The sequence below is a fragment of the Neofelis nebulosa genome, chromosome 14 (genome assembly GCF_028018385.1).
Source record: "Neofelis nebulosa isolate mNeoNeb1 chromosome 14, mNeoNeb1.pri, whole genome shotgun sequence".
NCBI classification, from domain to species: domain Eukaryota; kingdom Metazoa; phylum Chordata; class Mammalia; order Carnivora; family Felidae; genus Neofelis; species Neofelis nebulosa.
The window spans coordinates 23,592,247-23,606,515 of record NC_080795.1 but is presented as its reverse complement, the minus strand read 5'-3'; the positions used below and the strand labels follow the sequence as shown (position 1 = coordinate 23,606,515).

The 14,269-nt window shown below is 39.3% G+C and overlaps 1 protein-coding gene across 1 annotated transcript; it reads right to left on the bottom strand.

The window, feature by feature from the left end:
- Positions 1-5,536: 5,536 nt before the first annotated feature.
- On the bottom strand, positions 5,537-12,521 carry TMEM70 (transmembrane protein 70). Its single transcript, XM_058699872.1, has 3 exons — positions 12,200-12,521; positions 10,914-11,019; positions 5,537-6,177 (listed from the first exon to the last, which is right to left on the bottom strand). The coding sequence occupies exons 1-3, from the start codon at positions 12,407-12,409 to the stop codon at positions 5,720-5,722; spliced, it is 774 nt and encodes a 257-aa protein (XP_058555855.1). The 5' UTR covers positions 12,410-12,521; the 3' UTR covers positions 5,537-5,719.
- Between the last annotated feature and the right edge of the window lie 1,748 nt (positions 12,522-14,269).

Genomic DNA, 14,269 nt, shown 5'->3' with positions numbered 1-14,269 from the left:
TTCCGGAAAGGGGAGAGAGGGAAATGATTTAGAATATACTTTTCTAGAACACTTGATGCAAATGAGAGCACAGACCGTTAAAAACAAAACAAGGTACTTCTCAGTCAATAGTAACAGAACCAGTCTGTAGGTCTCCCCTAGAATCCCAACAGACTGGTACGTCTTTTCCATCTGTATTGTTGTTCTCTCCTACAAGTTTTTTAGATGACAGTGTCTCATGGCCCAGGGAGCTGGACCTATGGGTCTGAAGTGAATAGTCTTATGCAAACTATTTCTGCTCCACAATAGGTGCAGCCACAGAGCAGAGCCAGACTAGATGAGACCCCACACACGGGATATTACCATAGCTCTGCGCTGTGGGCAGGGGCCACACCAGGCTTGAGAATGCACTGACTTAAGCAAACTGCAGCTCCAGGGAATATTTTGACCCCTGATAATGAAATGGTCATTATTTTGCATGCGGCATGAATTTCAAAGTTCTCACTCTGTTCTAGAAAAAATAGGTGATCTTTTAGATACTTTGCTACTTGAAATCATTAAAAAAAACTTTTTTAAGTTTATTTAAGAGAGACAGGGAGAGAGCACAATCACGGGGTGGGGGAGGGGGACAGAGGATCCAAAGCAGCTCTGTGCTGACAGCACAAAGCCTGTTGCGGGGTTTGAACTCATGAACCAAGAGATCATGACCTGAGCCAAAGTCAGACACTTAACTGACTGAGCCACTTAGGTGATCCACTACTTAAAATCCTTCAATGGACATAGTTTGGAATTAGTAGCCAAAATAGCATGGAGTCAAGGCCTAAAACTCTACAAGTTTGGAGGAAAATAATCATATGTTGGTAAAAGCTTCCACTAAAGAACTGGGCTGCTTTCCCATTTTTAGAAAGGCAAAAATCCATGGGAGGATGGGGTAAATGGGAGCAGTTAATGGGTATTGAGTTTCAGGTTTGCAAGGTAAAACCTTCTAGAGATCTGTTGCACAGCAATATAAATATAGTTAACACTACTGAACTTATGCTTAAAATTGGTTAAGACAGTAAATTTTATATTATATATTTTTTTACCACATTTAAAAAGTAAGAAAAATGAGGAGGGGGGGGGAGGAGGAGAAGAACCTATGAATGCCCCTAATGGTCTCAAAATACCATTCCCCATTAAAAGGAACAAAGACTGGAGAAATTGCTGATTCCAGGTCTGGGGCAGAAAATGCACAAGATGGAGCCTGGAACATCTTATCACATTAGATAACCAATATCTAATTGGTTATCTAGACAGTCTCCACTGACCAAAGATAGGTTTCTTATCGATGTTGTAACAAATAACCACTAACTTAGTGACTTAACAATACAAATGTGTTCTCTTACAGCTCTGGAGGGCAGAAGTCTGGAATCACTTTCATTGGGCCAAAGTCAAAGCTGGTTCCTTCTGGAGACTCTGGGAGAAGAATCTGTTTCCTTTCTCATCTTAGAGAGCTCCAACGTCTGTATTCCTCCATCTTCAAAGTTCAGCATTCCCATCTCTGCTTCCATCATCACATCACCTTCTCCTCTGACCTTCTCACCTCCTGACTCCTCCTTATAAGAACACTGTGATTACACTAGAACCATCTGGATAATCCAGGATAATCTCCCCAAGATCGATCTATAAAATTCTTTTGCCATATAATATGACATTCACAGTTTCCAGACATGAACATCTTGGGGGACCATTATTCAGCCTACTATGTAAACATTAAGATAGTTAACTGCAATGAAGTATACATATTTGTATATAAATATGAGCTATAAGCTCATATTTTTGTAAAGTCTAATCATCAGATGATGCTAGGAAGCCAGCTCTTTTAAAAACCAGTAAATAAAGGGAAAGAATCAAATATTTATCCTGACTTCTCTATGGAAACTCAGCTACTGGTAACCAGACAGTAGATGGGGCAAGTTTCCCTTGCCTCCTCATACTATTTTCTCTACTTTTAGAAGTATTCAGCTAATATATAAAAAAGTAACAATAGAATATAACCATCTTGGAACACCTAAGGAATTACTTAGGCACTGAACATCAATGGTTACTAACTGCACAAAGAGAGAGACAGAAAGACTGTATTTCTTGATAGATGAACACTGGTAGACAGCCTCCAAGATGGTTCCCAATGATCCTTACTTCCTAGTACCCAAAGTCTTGTGTAGTAGTCCTCTCCACCAGTGAATAAAGGCTGATTGTGTAATATTGCATAATTACTGCATGCAACTTCCAAGATAGATCATATACATCATTGTGGCTTCCACCCTGCTCTTTTGGATCATTTGCTCTAGGGGGAGCAGGTAGCCCTAAGGAGAGAACCACGTGGTGCGAAGCTGAGCCCTTTTGCCAAAAAGCCAGTACCAGTTTGTCAGTCATGTGAGCAAGCCATCTTGGAAGCAGTTCTTCCAGCCCCAGTTCAGCCTTCAGATGATAGCAGCGCCAGCTGATATCTCGACTGCCACCTCATGAGAGAAGCTGATTCAGAAGCATTCAGCTAAGCCACTCCCAGATACTGGATCAACAGGCACAATGTGCTATGTTTGAAAACTCTGACTTTTAGGGGCGATATCTTATGCAACAACAGATAACTAATACAAGCAACATTACCTATGAAATGGTTTTGTCCAAAATAATGAAATCTCAGTATGATGAGGGGCGCCTGGGTGGCTCAGTCAATTAAGCGGCCGACTTCGGCTCAGGTCAGACTCGCGGTCCGTGAGTTCGAGCCCCGCGTCGGGCTCTGTGCCGACAGCTCAGAGCCTGGAGCCTGTTTCAGGTCCTGTGTCTCCCTCTCTCTGACCCTCCCCCATTCATGCTCTGTCTCTCTCTGTCTCAAAAATAAGTAAACGTTAAAAAAAAATTAAAAAAAAAAGAAATCTCAGTATGATGAAGCTTCAAGTCCTACTACCAATTTACAGGAGATACAGAGGACAGAGAAACACGTTAAACTGCACCTCAGGGATACAATCAGAAAATCTAGACCAGGAAAAGATGTAAAGGACAAACAACTCTGTTCCTTCAACTGATAATTTACAAGGGAGAAAAAAACAAAGTGAAAGAAATGAAGGGGCCTACAGAAGAGTCTGAAAAGACATTTCGTAAATTGGTATGAATAAGTATGAACTTTTCCTAGATCTTAATCCAAACAAAATGTGGGGAGGCATTGGAAATTTGAACAGACTGAATATTTGATAACTCTGGGAGAGGGCAGAGGTTTGGGTATTATAATGGTATTATAATTTTTTAAGTCCTTATCTGGTAGGCTTCAAAACTAAATATTTAAGAAATAAATGTTATGATGTCTGAGATTTGCTTCCAAATAAGTAGAGGGCTTCCAAAGTAGTAAGTGGTTGGGGTGTAGATGAAACAACACTGACAACAAATTGGTTGGTAATTGTTGAATCCAGATGATAGCCATGTTGATTCGTTGTACTCCTACTTTTGAATGATTGAAGTTCTCAATGAAAAGGAAGCCAACAATGTATAAACTGTTCTGAGTAAATCAAATACAGTTTTAAAAACTGTCATTCAGACCTAATGGCCATGTTGTTACTTTTGCTTCCAAAAGCTGGATTCTTTTAGGATGATGAAATTGGTATTGAAAAAAAGGATTACAAAATATTTTATTACCAACGGGTTTTATTACCTGATGTAACCCAGACGTTAAACCAGGATCATCCTGCCTTTTGAGATTCAAATAAAACTGACTCAATGCCCTTTCTATATGTAGTGGGACACTCCTCACCTCCCCAGCCTTTCCAAGATTACTCTGAGGTGAAGTTAGTAAAGTGGCATAAGAGAGATGTATATAAATTTCTCCTCCTCACCTTGGTCTGAGTTGTTTCTGCTGACTTATTTCAGTGGTGAATCACATTCTACACATGCTGTTCCTTTTCTACTTCTTGGTGTCACTCCAGACCACGCACTTGAGAAGTCCTCTTTCTCAGTATTTTAGGCTTCTTTTCCCTAAACAACCAAGTTGTCTTCTGAATTATGATGATACTAATAAAAATAGGTTTTTCACTCCACTACACAGGTGGCAAAATGGTTATATGGATACAGGACATTTAAAGAAAGAGATATGAGGTACTCAAAAGAAGTTATGAACGAAGTGACACTTAGAAGAAAACGAAAATATTAACAATACTGTTTTTTCTTCTAGGAGTGGAACTAAGTGATTCTTTTTTCTTGCTTCTACTTTCTGATACTTGATGAACATTTGATTATGGAATAATTTTTAATAGAAATCTACAAATCACATTAACTGCCAAGATAGCAACAGGTATTGATCTAAGTGACATAGGACAGAGGAGCAGGCAGAGGCCCAACCCGAGGATGGAGACAGCACCAGGTTGTTCACCTGAGACCTAGAGCCTGCTCTCTACTAGGATCATAAACTGGCTGATCCTAGCAGAGGGTGCTCTAGGTCTCAGAAATGGGAGCACTTTTCTACCCTACCCTCCCTCCTACAAGCCTCTAGCAGCTTCAGACCTGATCTGTCAACTAGTGATGCTCCTTGTTCCTTCCCCATCAACCTTCCTCAAACACAGATAAGCCATAATGATATTTACCATCATGGCAGATAGGAGACATGAGGCAGCTCCACACAGACTGGGTATTTTGTTCTTGACTTGACTGACAACTAGCACAGTACCTGGCACACACTGGGCACCTAATAAGTTATCTACTGATCTAAATAGCATGGGGGCGCCTGGGTGGCTCAGTCGGTTGGGTGTCCGACTTCGCCTCAGGTCATGATCTCACGGTCCGTGAGTTCGAGCCCTGCATCAGGCTCTGTGCTGACAGCTCAGAGCCTGGAGCCCGCTTTGGATTCTGTGTCTCCCTCTCTCTGACCTTCGCCCATTCATGCTCTGTCTCAAAAATGAATAAATGTTAAAAAAAAAAAATTATAAATAAATAGCTAGCATGATTTAAGGCCTTTTGCTCCTTGCTGAAAATCCTTCACAAGGACCAACTTTGATTTTACAACTAGAGGTTAAAAATCTTAAAATGCCAGGACTTCATAAAGTTAGCATAAAGATGGCCATTTTATAAAAGGTCCTGTCATCTATTTAGTACCTATGATTTTTCCTGCTCTGATAGGATACATCAAAGGAGAAGAGTGCACAGAGGGACAACTGGGACCACCAAAGACATCGCTACTTAGATCACCATTTCTCCTGTAACTACCACACTCAACCGGACATGGAGATTCTTATTATGGGTAACTATGCCAGAGAAGATAGGCAAAAACTTGTGGTTTGAACCAAAGGGAGATTAACACTGCTTCCTATAATTTTTGAAATTATTACTTTAATTTTTAAAATTAGAGATTTTAATGTGGGTAAAGTTAGTATCTATACACTTAGAAAAACCCAAAACACAGCTCTCCTATTTGCTTCTGACATCTGATCCCCAGGTTAGAGGCAGCCACACTTATTATATAAAACTACTTATGCCTATGCCAGCATGAACGTGTATTCTCACTTTTTAAAAACATAAATGGTAGAATATTACGTTTTGTTTTTCAAACATAGCTTATTTTATTATACAGAAACATAATTCTCTGAAAATTAATTAAAAGTTGTTTGATACAACTTCAAATTGGTTTTAACAGTCAGTCACTAACAGAAAACAAAAGGCAATTTATTATACATTGGAACATAAATCACATTTAAGCACAAACATGAAAACAGCAGACTCATTTCTCATCTTTGACTTGTTTCTTTTCACTGTCTTCTTCCATTTCAAAAGTGAATGGTTTGTCATAACCCATTAGATGGTTATAATCTTCAGGGTTTGGAAAGAGCACTGGATTAACTAACAGTGATTTTGTTTTAGCGTAAAACGTGGTAAACACATGTGTGCTGTCTGGAATCTTCACGTCATTTTGGTGAAACACTGTACTCGTTTCTGAAAGCACAACATTGTAAGTAATGGCTTTGTAAGTGTCTGTTGTAGCTTCATGGTACAACCGAATGACATAGCCTTTTGTAACAAAGTGAAGCAGTGCTGGAGTGATCACCGTAAAGCTTCCTATGATGCCATAAAATAATATTTGCAAAGGCAGGCTTCCAAATATAATATTATTTTGTGCAAAAATGTATGGTAGAAATGCAAGGCTGATGACACTTGTAGAATAAGAGAAACATTTCACACCTAAATAGGAAAAAAAAAAAATGGGAAAAGATTAATATATATAAATTTTATAAAACAATCAACCTATTCAATTAATACTTCCACCTTCTTCTAGCATCACCAAAACAATAAAGTCAACACACACACATAGTGATTATTATTTCCTAGGCTCTGTCTTTACATACTTTATATATTTTATTCACAAAATCTTTGAAAAAGCACTATGAAATAGACGGATAATTATCATCATCACTCCCATTTAAGACATGAGAAAAACAATGCACTTGCTCTATATCACAGAGCTACCAAGTGGCAGAACTGGGATTCAAACCCAGGCAATTTGACTCTAGTGCCCAGGCCACTGACCAATACACTGCACTGCCTCTCCAGGTAAGAAATCTGCTTTAGGGTTAACTGGCCCTCTACCTCAGTTCCCCAAGAAAAGATTCAATATTACTCAAAGATCCTTATGAATACTATAAAAGTTAATTCAGCCAGCAGATTATCAAATAAAACTCTATTAATAAGCACTTCCACATATCTAACATTAAATGTTTATATATGAGGCTAACATTATCAGGCTAAGTGCCCAGGATTAAAACAGCAAACTACCAAAACAAACAAACAAAACCAAAAACAAAACAAAACAAACACCAGTGGTTAAGAAACACCTGGGAAATAAGGCGCCTGGGTGGCTCAGTTGGTTAAGCATCTGACTCTTGGTTTCAGCTCAGGTTATGATCCTACAGCTAGTGAGTTAGAGCCCTGCAATGGGCTCCACGCCTGCTTAGGATTCTCTCCCTCCCTTTTTCTCTATCCCTCCCCCACTCATGCTGTATCTGTCTCTCTCAAAATAAAAACTTAAAAAAAAAAGAAGAAAGAAACACGTGGGAAATATATTCAACTTCTTTACCAATGAAAGACATTCAAGTTAAAACAGTGAGATATTTTTACCTGTCACATTAAAACATTAAAAATCAATGACTTCTGAAATGCATAGTTAAAAATGGTTAAGAGACACCTGGGTGGCTCAGTGGGTTAAGAACTGACTCTTGATTTTGGTCAGGTCTTGATCTCATGGTTGGTGAGATCAAGCCCCACATCAGGCTCTGCGCTGAGGTGTGGAGCCTGCTTGGAGTACTCTCTCTCCCTCTCTCTCTCTGTACCCCACCACTTGTGCATGCTCTCTCTCTCAAAATAAATAAAAATAAAAAACATTTAAAAAATAAAAATGGTTAAAATGGTAAATTTATGTTACATATATTTTACCACAATAAGTGACTTAAAATGTAAATTTCTAGAAGATCGACAAGTTGAGATCCTAGACAAATTGGTTATAAATTTAACTTGGAAAAACAAAGTAAGAAAAAAGGGTGGGAGAAGTTAGATATTAAAACATAAGTCTATCATTATAATGGTGTGGTCCTGGTGCACAATAAAACAGATCAGTTGAACAAAATGGAAAATCCAGAAATAAACCTAACTGCATATGGAAATTTATATACTATAAATTTATATACTATACATCTCAAATACGTGGGCAAAAATGGTGCTAGGACAACTGGATAGCCATATAAAAAAGATAAAAACTCAATCCATCCCTCATACCATCTACTAGGAAAATTCCAAATAATCCTGATATTTAAATGTAAAAAATCAAATCATAGAGATAGAAGAAGAAAATATCCATGCAGTCCTTCATAATCTGAGAATGGGAAAACTTTTCTAATTATGACTCAAAACACAAAAGCAATCAAGGAGAAAGGTAAATCTGATTAAAAATGTACATGGACATAAACAAAGTAGAGACAAATGAGAAAAATATTTGCAACTTATATCACAGAGTGTTAATATCCCCAACATATAAAAGGTTACTAGGATATGAGAAGATCAATAACCCTGTCCACAAACATGCAAGAAATAGAAGCAGATGGCTCACTAAAACAAAAATAACCACAGCCCTTAAACAGAAGAAATGTTAATAAACCTCAAACATAAGAAACATGAAATTAAAACCACGGTGAGATATTGTTTTCCTCCCAAACTGCCAAAAACCAAGTTTGACAACATACTGTTAATGAGGCTGTAACACAGTCTCATACATTGCTATTGGTTACAGGCTTAATTATCTTGCATCAGTAATTTAAAAATAATTCCTTCCTTCCTCCCACAGGTAGTTGCTATGACACTGGTACACATACAATACAATACAATACAATACAATAGGGATACAATGCGGACCAAGATGCCTTCTATAAAAGCCACCTTGGTCCTTCCAACTACCCTTTTTTCCCCCAAGACTTTTGTCACACTATGGTGGGTTGAATAGTGTACCTCAAAATTCATGTGTACCCAGAACCTCCAAATGTGACCTCATTTGGAAATAGGGTCTTTGTAGACAATCAAAAATTGAGATGAGTTCATCCAGGAACAGGGTGGGCCATGACTCCAATGAGAATACCCTTGTAAGGATAAAACATGACAGAGACACAAAGAAAACATGGCCCTTCCCAACACCGATTTCAGAATTCTAGCTTTCAGAACACGGAGAACAAATTTCTGTTGCTTTAAGCCACCAAGTTTGTGGAAACTTATTACAAGAGTCCAAGGAAACTAATGTACCATATACTTTATTTTGCCTGGATTGACATAACTGTCATTTTCTAAACAATATATTCTGGGCTTTCCCAGCTTCATGTCTTTGCTCATACTACTCCATGCCTGGGATGCCCTTCTTTCACACCTCTTCATGTTCAAATTCTTCTTAACCTAAAATGAGACTACTGTGACATTAGTTAATTATTTGTGGAGGAATTAAAAGGAACAATCAACTAAAAGACTCTTCAAATGTCTTTAAAGTAGGATCCATTTGGTAGTTTAAAGAATCTCCAAGAACGTTACCTCTATCTTAATGTCTCTCATTCAGTTTTACATTAAGTATTTCTCTCTCAGTTCCTACATAAAAAAAATAGTAATCAGGGGCGTCTTAGTGGCTCAGTTGGTTAAGCATCTGACTCTTGATTTTGGCTCAGGTCATGATCTCACCGTTTATGAGTTCCAGCCCCGCATCAGACTCTGCCCTGACAGTGCAGAGCCTGCTTGGGATTCTGTCTCTCCCTCTCTCTCTGCCCCTCCCTGGCTTGAGCTCACTCACTCTCAAAACAAATAAATAAACTTTAAAATAAGTAAAGAAATAAAACAGCAATCTCTATAAAGTATATACAGTGACTTTCTATCACCATAATGTTGAAAGAACTCAAACATTAAATTCTTATAGAAGTTACAATTCTAGAACTTGGAATACCATGGATGGCTATGCTCTTCCACAAATATGACATCCTAACCACATGAAAATTAACCATTTATATTCTCATCTTTAAAGAAGGAAGTCAAATGGAAATAAATAAATTAGTAAGCCTTCCCTGCATTTGAAGTAAGGGTCTGCTCAGAACAAAGGGTATTATGGGTATCACTGTTAACATGTCTAGTAGTTTAAATCCAGGTATCTCAGGTCAGAAATGTGACAAATGCTCAGTGGCCTACTTATGTACTGACTCCTAGAGGAATTTCTAACCACTGAAAATTAATTTTTCCAGTAACTTCAGAACTCTTCTCAATAGTGATTACACTCAGTCCTTATTGCCAAAGTTTTAAATATCTACACAGTCCTCTAAACAGTCTATTTTGATGCCTCACACTTGAGAACTTACAGATTCCCAGAGTAAATTAAAAAAAATTTTTTGGAAATTTATTTATTTTGAGAAACAGAGAGAGTGAGCAGGAAAGAGCAGAGAGAGAGAGAGGGAGAGAGAGAATCCCAAGCAGGCTCTGCATGGTCAGCACAGAGCCCCACAAGGGGCTCAAACCAACCAACCTCGAGATCACAACCTGAGCCAAAACCAAGAACCAGCCGCTTGACCGTCTGAGCCACCCAGGTGCCCCTGCAGAGTAAATTTTAGGGGATCAGTTGACACCAGCATAATCAAAAACAGGAATGCAAATGAAGGTGCTGAGATCTTGTGGCTGACCTGGCTATAAAGTAATCCTTCGGATATTTCAGGTTATTCTTTTAAGATTATTAAAATGAGATACAACCTCAGGAACTTGAACAAATCACATACCTAAGTTCTTCTGACCTTCCCTAATAAATTATTCCATACTAAATACCAAATTAAGAGCTAAGGAAAGAACTTCAAACTTGTAGTCATTTAATACAGTTTTTCTTCCCTATTAGTCTCTACCACCTACAAAAGCCACTAAACATGTTTCTTGAAAATTCTAAGGTGAATTGAAAAGCTGTAAAAGTAATGTATTTTTTTAATTATGAAAGTATTATATGCTCATTTTAGCTGCCGAATTAAAAAATATATGAAGTAAATGTGTAGTCTCTCAAAATAACTACTCTTTAAGGGGTATTCTTCCACATTTTTTCTCTGCATACTCAAACATTACACAAATAAACGCACACTTCTTGTTCTGTTTTACTTTGTTGTTAAACACCTTGGGAGATGACCAAAGGATGGAAGCTTTAGCACCCAGCCATAAGATCACACAGCCATGAACAGTCTTCAAAAATCTTTTTTAAATCTCCTAGAAATGCAAGGGTCTCAACCTCTGAATCTTGCATTAAGAGGACACAAGAAAAAAATATATAACCTAATTTTTCCTCATATCTTGTGATTAAGAGGTACTAAAATAAGAGGTAACATCCTAAGTACATTTTACAAAGGAAATTACCCTCACTTTTGATTACCCACCAAACACTGTTCGGGCCAGATTCCCAGTATAAATCAGCCTTCCATCTTCTGATTTTTCAAGCTGTGTATGTAAGCATTGAACACACCTTTCCCAACAAAGAGGTATCTATTGAAACAGAGACCATTATAATGTGAGTACATAATAAAGTGCATTTAGACCAACTTTTAATTTTCTTTAAGTGTATTTTGTAAATTATAATGAAGAGTAAAAGAGAACTTGTCACATACGGTTATTTAAGGAATTCTCAGAGCTAAAGAAATCAAACAAAATCTCTTTCCTGAACTCCAGTCACAACCTGCGGAGTTGGAGAATGAAGACCTAGGTTTGCACCCCAGCTCAAAGCCTTCTAGATAAAGCATGACTTTGAACAACTAAAAACTTCACTAGAACAGTCTCTTCCATTCTATGGCTAATGAAAATGTCAAAAGTTTAAGCGTATTAGTTTTCAAAAAACAAAATCCTCAATGTAACGTAAATAAAACACTGCAAATTCAATTTGTTTGAAGTCCAGACCGTCTTTAATACTTCTGCATATCCTTGCTTCCCTTGTTCCTCTTAATATTTCACTTGAAATCCTGTATCACATTTCACAGAAGAGTCCCCCGAATGTCTAAAAATTTATTTCACAGTACACACACTTCAAAATGTAAAAGGCATGCCTGATCCATTTATGTTGAAATTTAATGAAATTCCAATTCCCATATTAGGCATTTCCAAGTTTCAATCTTGTTTACTAATCTTGATACTTTACAGGGCAGGATTAGGAGACAATTTATTCAGATAAAATGAGAGCATTAACGTCCCCAACCCCTTTTTCCAAAGAGCAAAATAATTCCTTACAATAAGCTCACCTAATAAAAAAAAATAGAACAAACTTAAAGTCCGGTTATCTGAGTTCTTTCAGTTCAGTCTCCAGATGGTGCCTGTAATGTTGCAGATTAACCCCTCCGAGCTTCCGCTCAAGGATAGAAAGAGAAGAGTCTGCCCCCACGAGCTGGGTTTGCAACCACCTGTAAATTACTCAGAACCGCCCAGAAAATGACCACTTTCCAACGGATATGCCTAGACGCGTGGGTGCTGTAAACCCCGGGATCCCGGGCCGGTTCCCGAGGCCGAGGCCCGGTACTTCTGCGCTGCCCTCAGAGAGCTTCTTCCGCACCAGGGTCACCAGGCCGCCGGGGCGGGGGCTCCCCAGGCCCGATCTACCCTCACTCCCCCACCTCCACCCTCACCGCCCACCTCCACTCCCATCCTCTCTCGGTCCGCAAGCCTTCAGACTGCCGACCTGCGTTCGCACCCGACTCCCGAGGAACGGCCGGGCTCCCCGCTGCCCTTCGCTTCCACCGCCAACCAGCCCCGGGGAGCCGCTGCAAGAGGCCACACGCGACGAGGCCGCGCTAGGGCCTCGGAGCGCGGCAGCCGCCCACGGCACTGTCCTCTTCCCGCCGAGCCGAAGTCCGGCCGCCCACGGGCTGCCCAAAGCCAGAAGCAGCATCCCGCGCGTGACAATTGGCGGCCGACGGCGCAACGGCGGCAACGGGAACCACGAGGCCCAGCTACCAAACCGACCGCAGCTGGAACCAGCCGCGTTCGCTCCGCCTCCAGAAATCGGGGCGGGGGGTGGAGGGGGGGGCAGGCTTGGCCTCACGCGCGTGCGCAGAACTCGCGGTCTCCCCGCAACCTTGGCCACGCGCGTTCCCTGCGGACTGAGCTCTGAACGCCGCCCACCGGAGTCTGGTTGCAGGGATCTGCCGACGACCATCCTGGGCGCAGCTTTACTTTCCCATACTTTAGCGCTCTTTAGGAGAATGTGGAAAGACAGAGGAGAGGGAGAGCCATGAGCGGAGGACAACGCCTGGAAGCCAGGGTTAAAGTCTTTCATTCTTAGTTGGCGTCATTTTCTAGGCCCCCAAAACTATCTTCTTTCCGGAAAATGAATCTGGCCTGTTACCACAGAATAATAATGCGATTTGGACAAAAATGAATGGTAATTTAATCCAACCATTGGATTGGGAGAAAACAAATGGAATTTATTCATATAATGCTGATACTTGTCAAATACCTCTTCTGGAATCCTTCGCATCCATATACACGTTTCTTCATTACTTGTTTAAGAGGTATTGAAGACCTATTGTGAAGACTAAGGAGCAGAGGATATAAAGAGACTGCATAAAATTGGTCAGCTGAGTCTTGAAGGATGAGCATCCAACTAGTAGACACACCTTTGTTTACTATTTCAGAACAATGTTTTTGACTCCAGATGCTATTTGCATGTAAGAAGATCAAACTAAATAAACTAAAGTTCTTGAGAACTCCAGATCCTGTTTACTTTTTTTTCCCTGGGTATCCAAAAGGATAAAATTACACTGCTTCTTTATGAATAACTTCATTTTCTTAAAGTTATTTTCCACTTTTTTTTAAGTTTATTTATTTAGAGAGAGTGCATACACATGCGTGCACATGACTGGAGAAGGGACAGAGAGAAACGAAGGGAGAGAATCCCAAGCAGGTCTGCTGTCAGGGCACAGAGCCTGAGGTGGGGTGGGGAGGACTGGATCCCACTAACTGCAAGATCATGACCTGAGCCGCAATCAAGAGTCCCACGTTCAACAGACTGAGCCACCCAGGCCCTGCCTCCTCTTCCACTTAGACTTTTAAAATTCTTCTGTTTAGTGTAATTGATTCTGCAAATAGCATTTTTCCATTTTACTGATATATGTCTAAAATTTTCTTTTAATATAGTGTTTTAATATTGTTACAAAAATAAATTGAGATATATTAGAAATGTTTCATTTATTTGAGCAAAAATTTATTCAAATTGGGCAGCACCAAACAAAGTGGTTAAGAGTCCTCCATTGAGAGGAGCTAGTGGCAACACAGAGAAGACGAAGAAGCAAAGCAAGGAAGTTATTTCATTTGCTATAGTTTAAGCATTTGCATTATTTGGGGAAATCTAGTTGGCTGTTTGTGATTGGTTGTTCTTAGACATTTATAGGAATTAATTCTGGCTTAGGTTTGGTTTGCTTACATAGGCTATCAAGGTATTAGAGCCGTCTCAGTGTAACGGCGTCCTTGACTGATTACTTCAATAATATACTGAGAACTTGAATTTTAACTTCTGTTAGGCTTAGTTTTGTTTTTTCCCCAACAGATACTATAAGCAAATAAAAATAATATTTGGTTTACTTCAGGTTTCTAAATAGCTAAACTGAGATCATATTCTGAAAATTCTATGCTGTAGAATTACGTTGAATTGTTATTTATGCTTAGATTTCCCAGTTCTAGTAATATAGACATTTGTTGAATATAAACTACTTGAATGGGATTTTAGAATGATACTAAGACTTTAAAAATA

Bases quoted from the DNA above. Each gene is read 5' to 3' on its own strand.
- TMEM70 (XM_058699872.1), bottom strand. From the start codon at position 12,409: ATGCTGCTTCTGGCTTTGGGCAGCCCGTGGGCGGCCGGACTTCGGCTC. The intron at 11,020-12,199 runs GTCGGCAGTCTG...CTGTTTCAATAG, and splicing joins GGAGTCGGGTGCGAACGCAG to ATACCTCTTTGTTGGGAAAG. The intron at 6,178-10,913 runs GTGGGTAATCAA...TTTCCTATTTAG, and splicing joins TCTGGCCCGAACAGTGTTTG to GTGTGAAATGTTTCTCTTAT.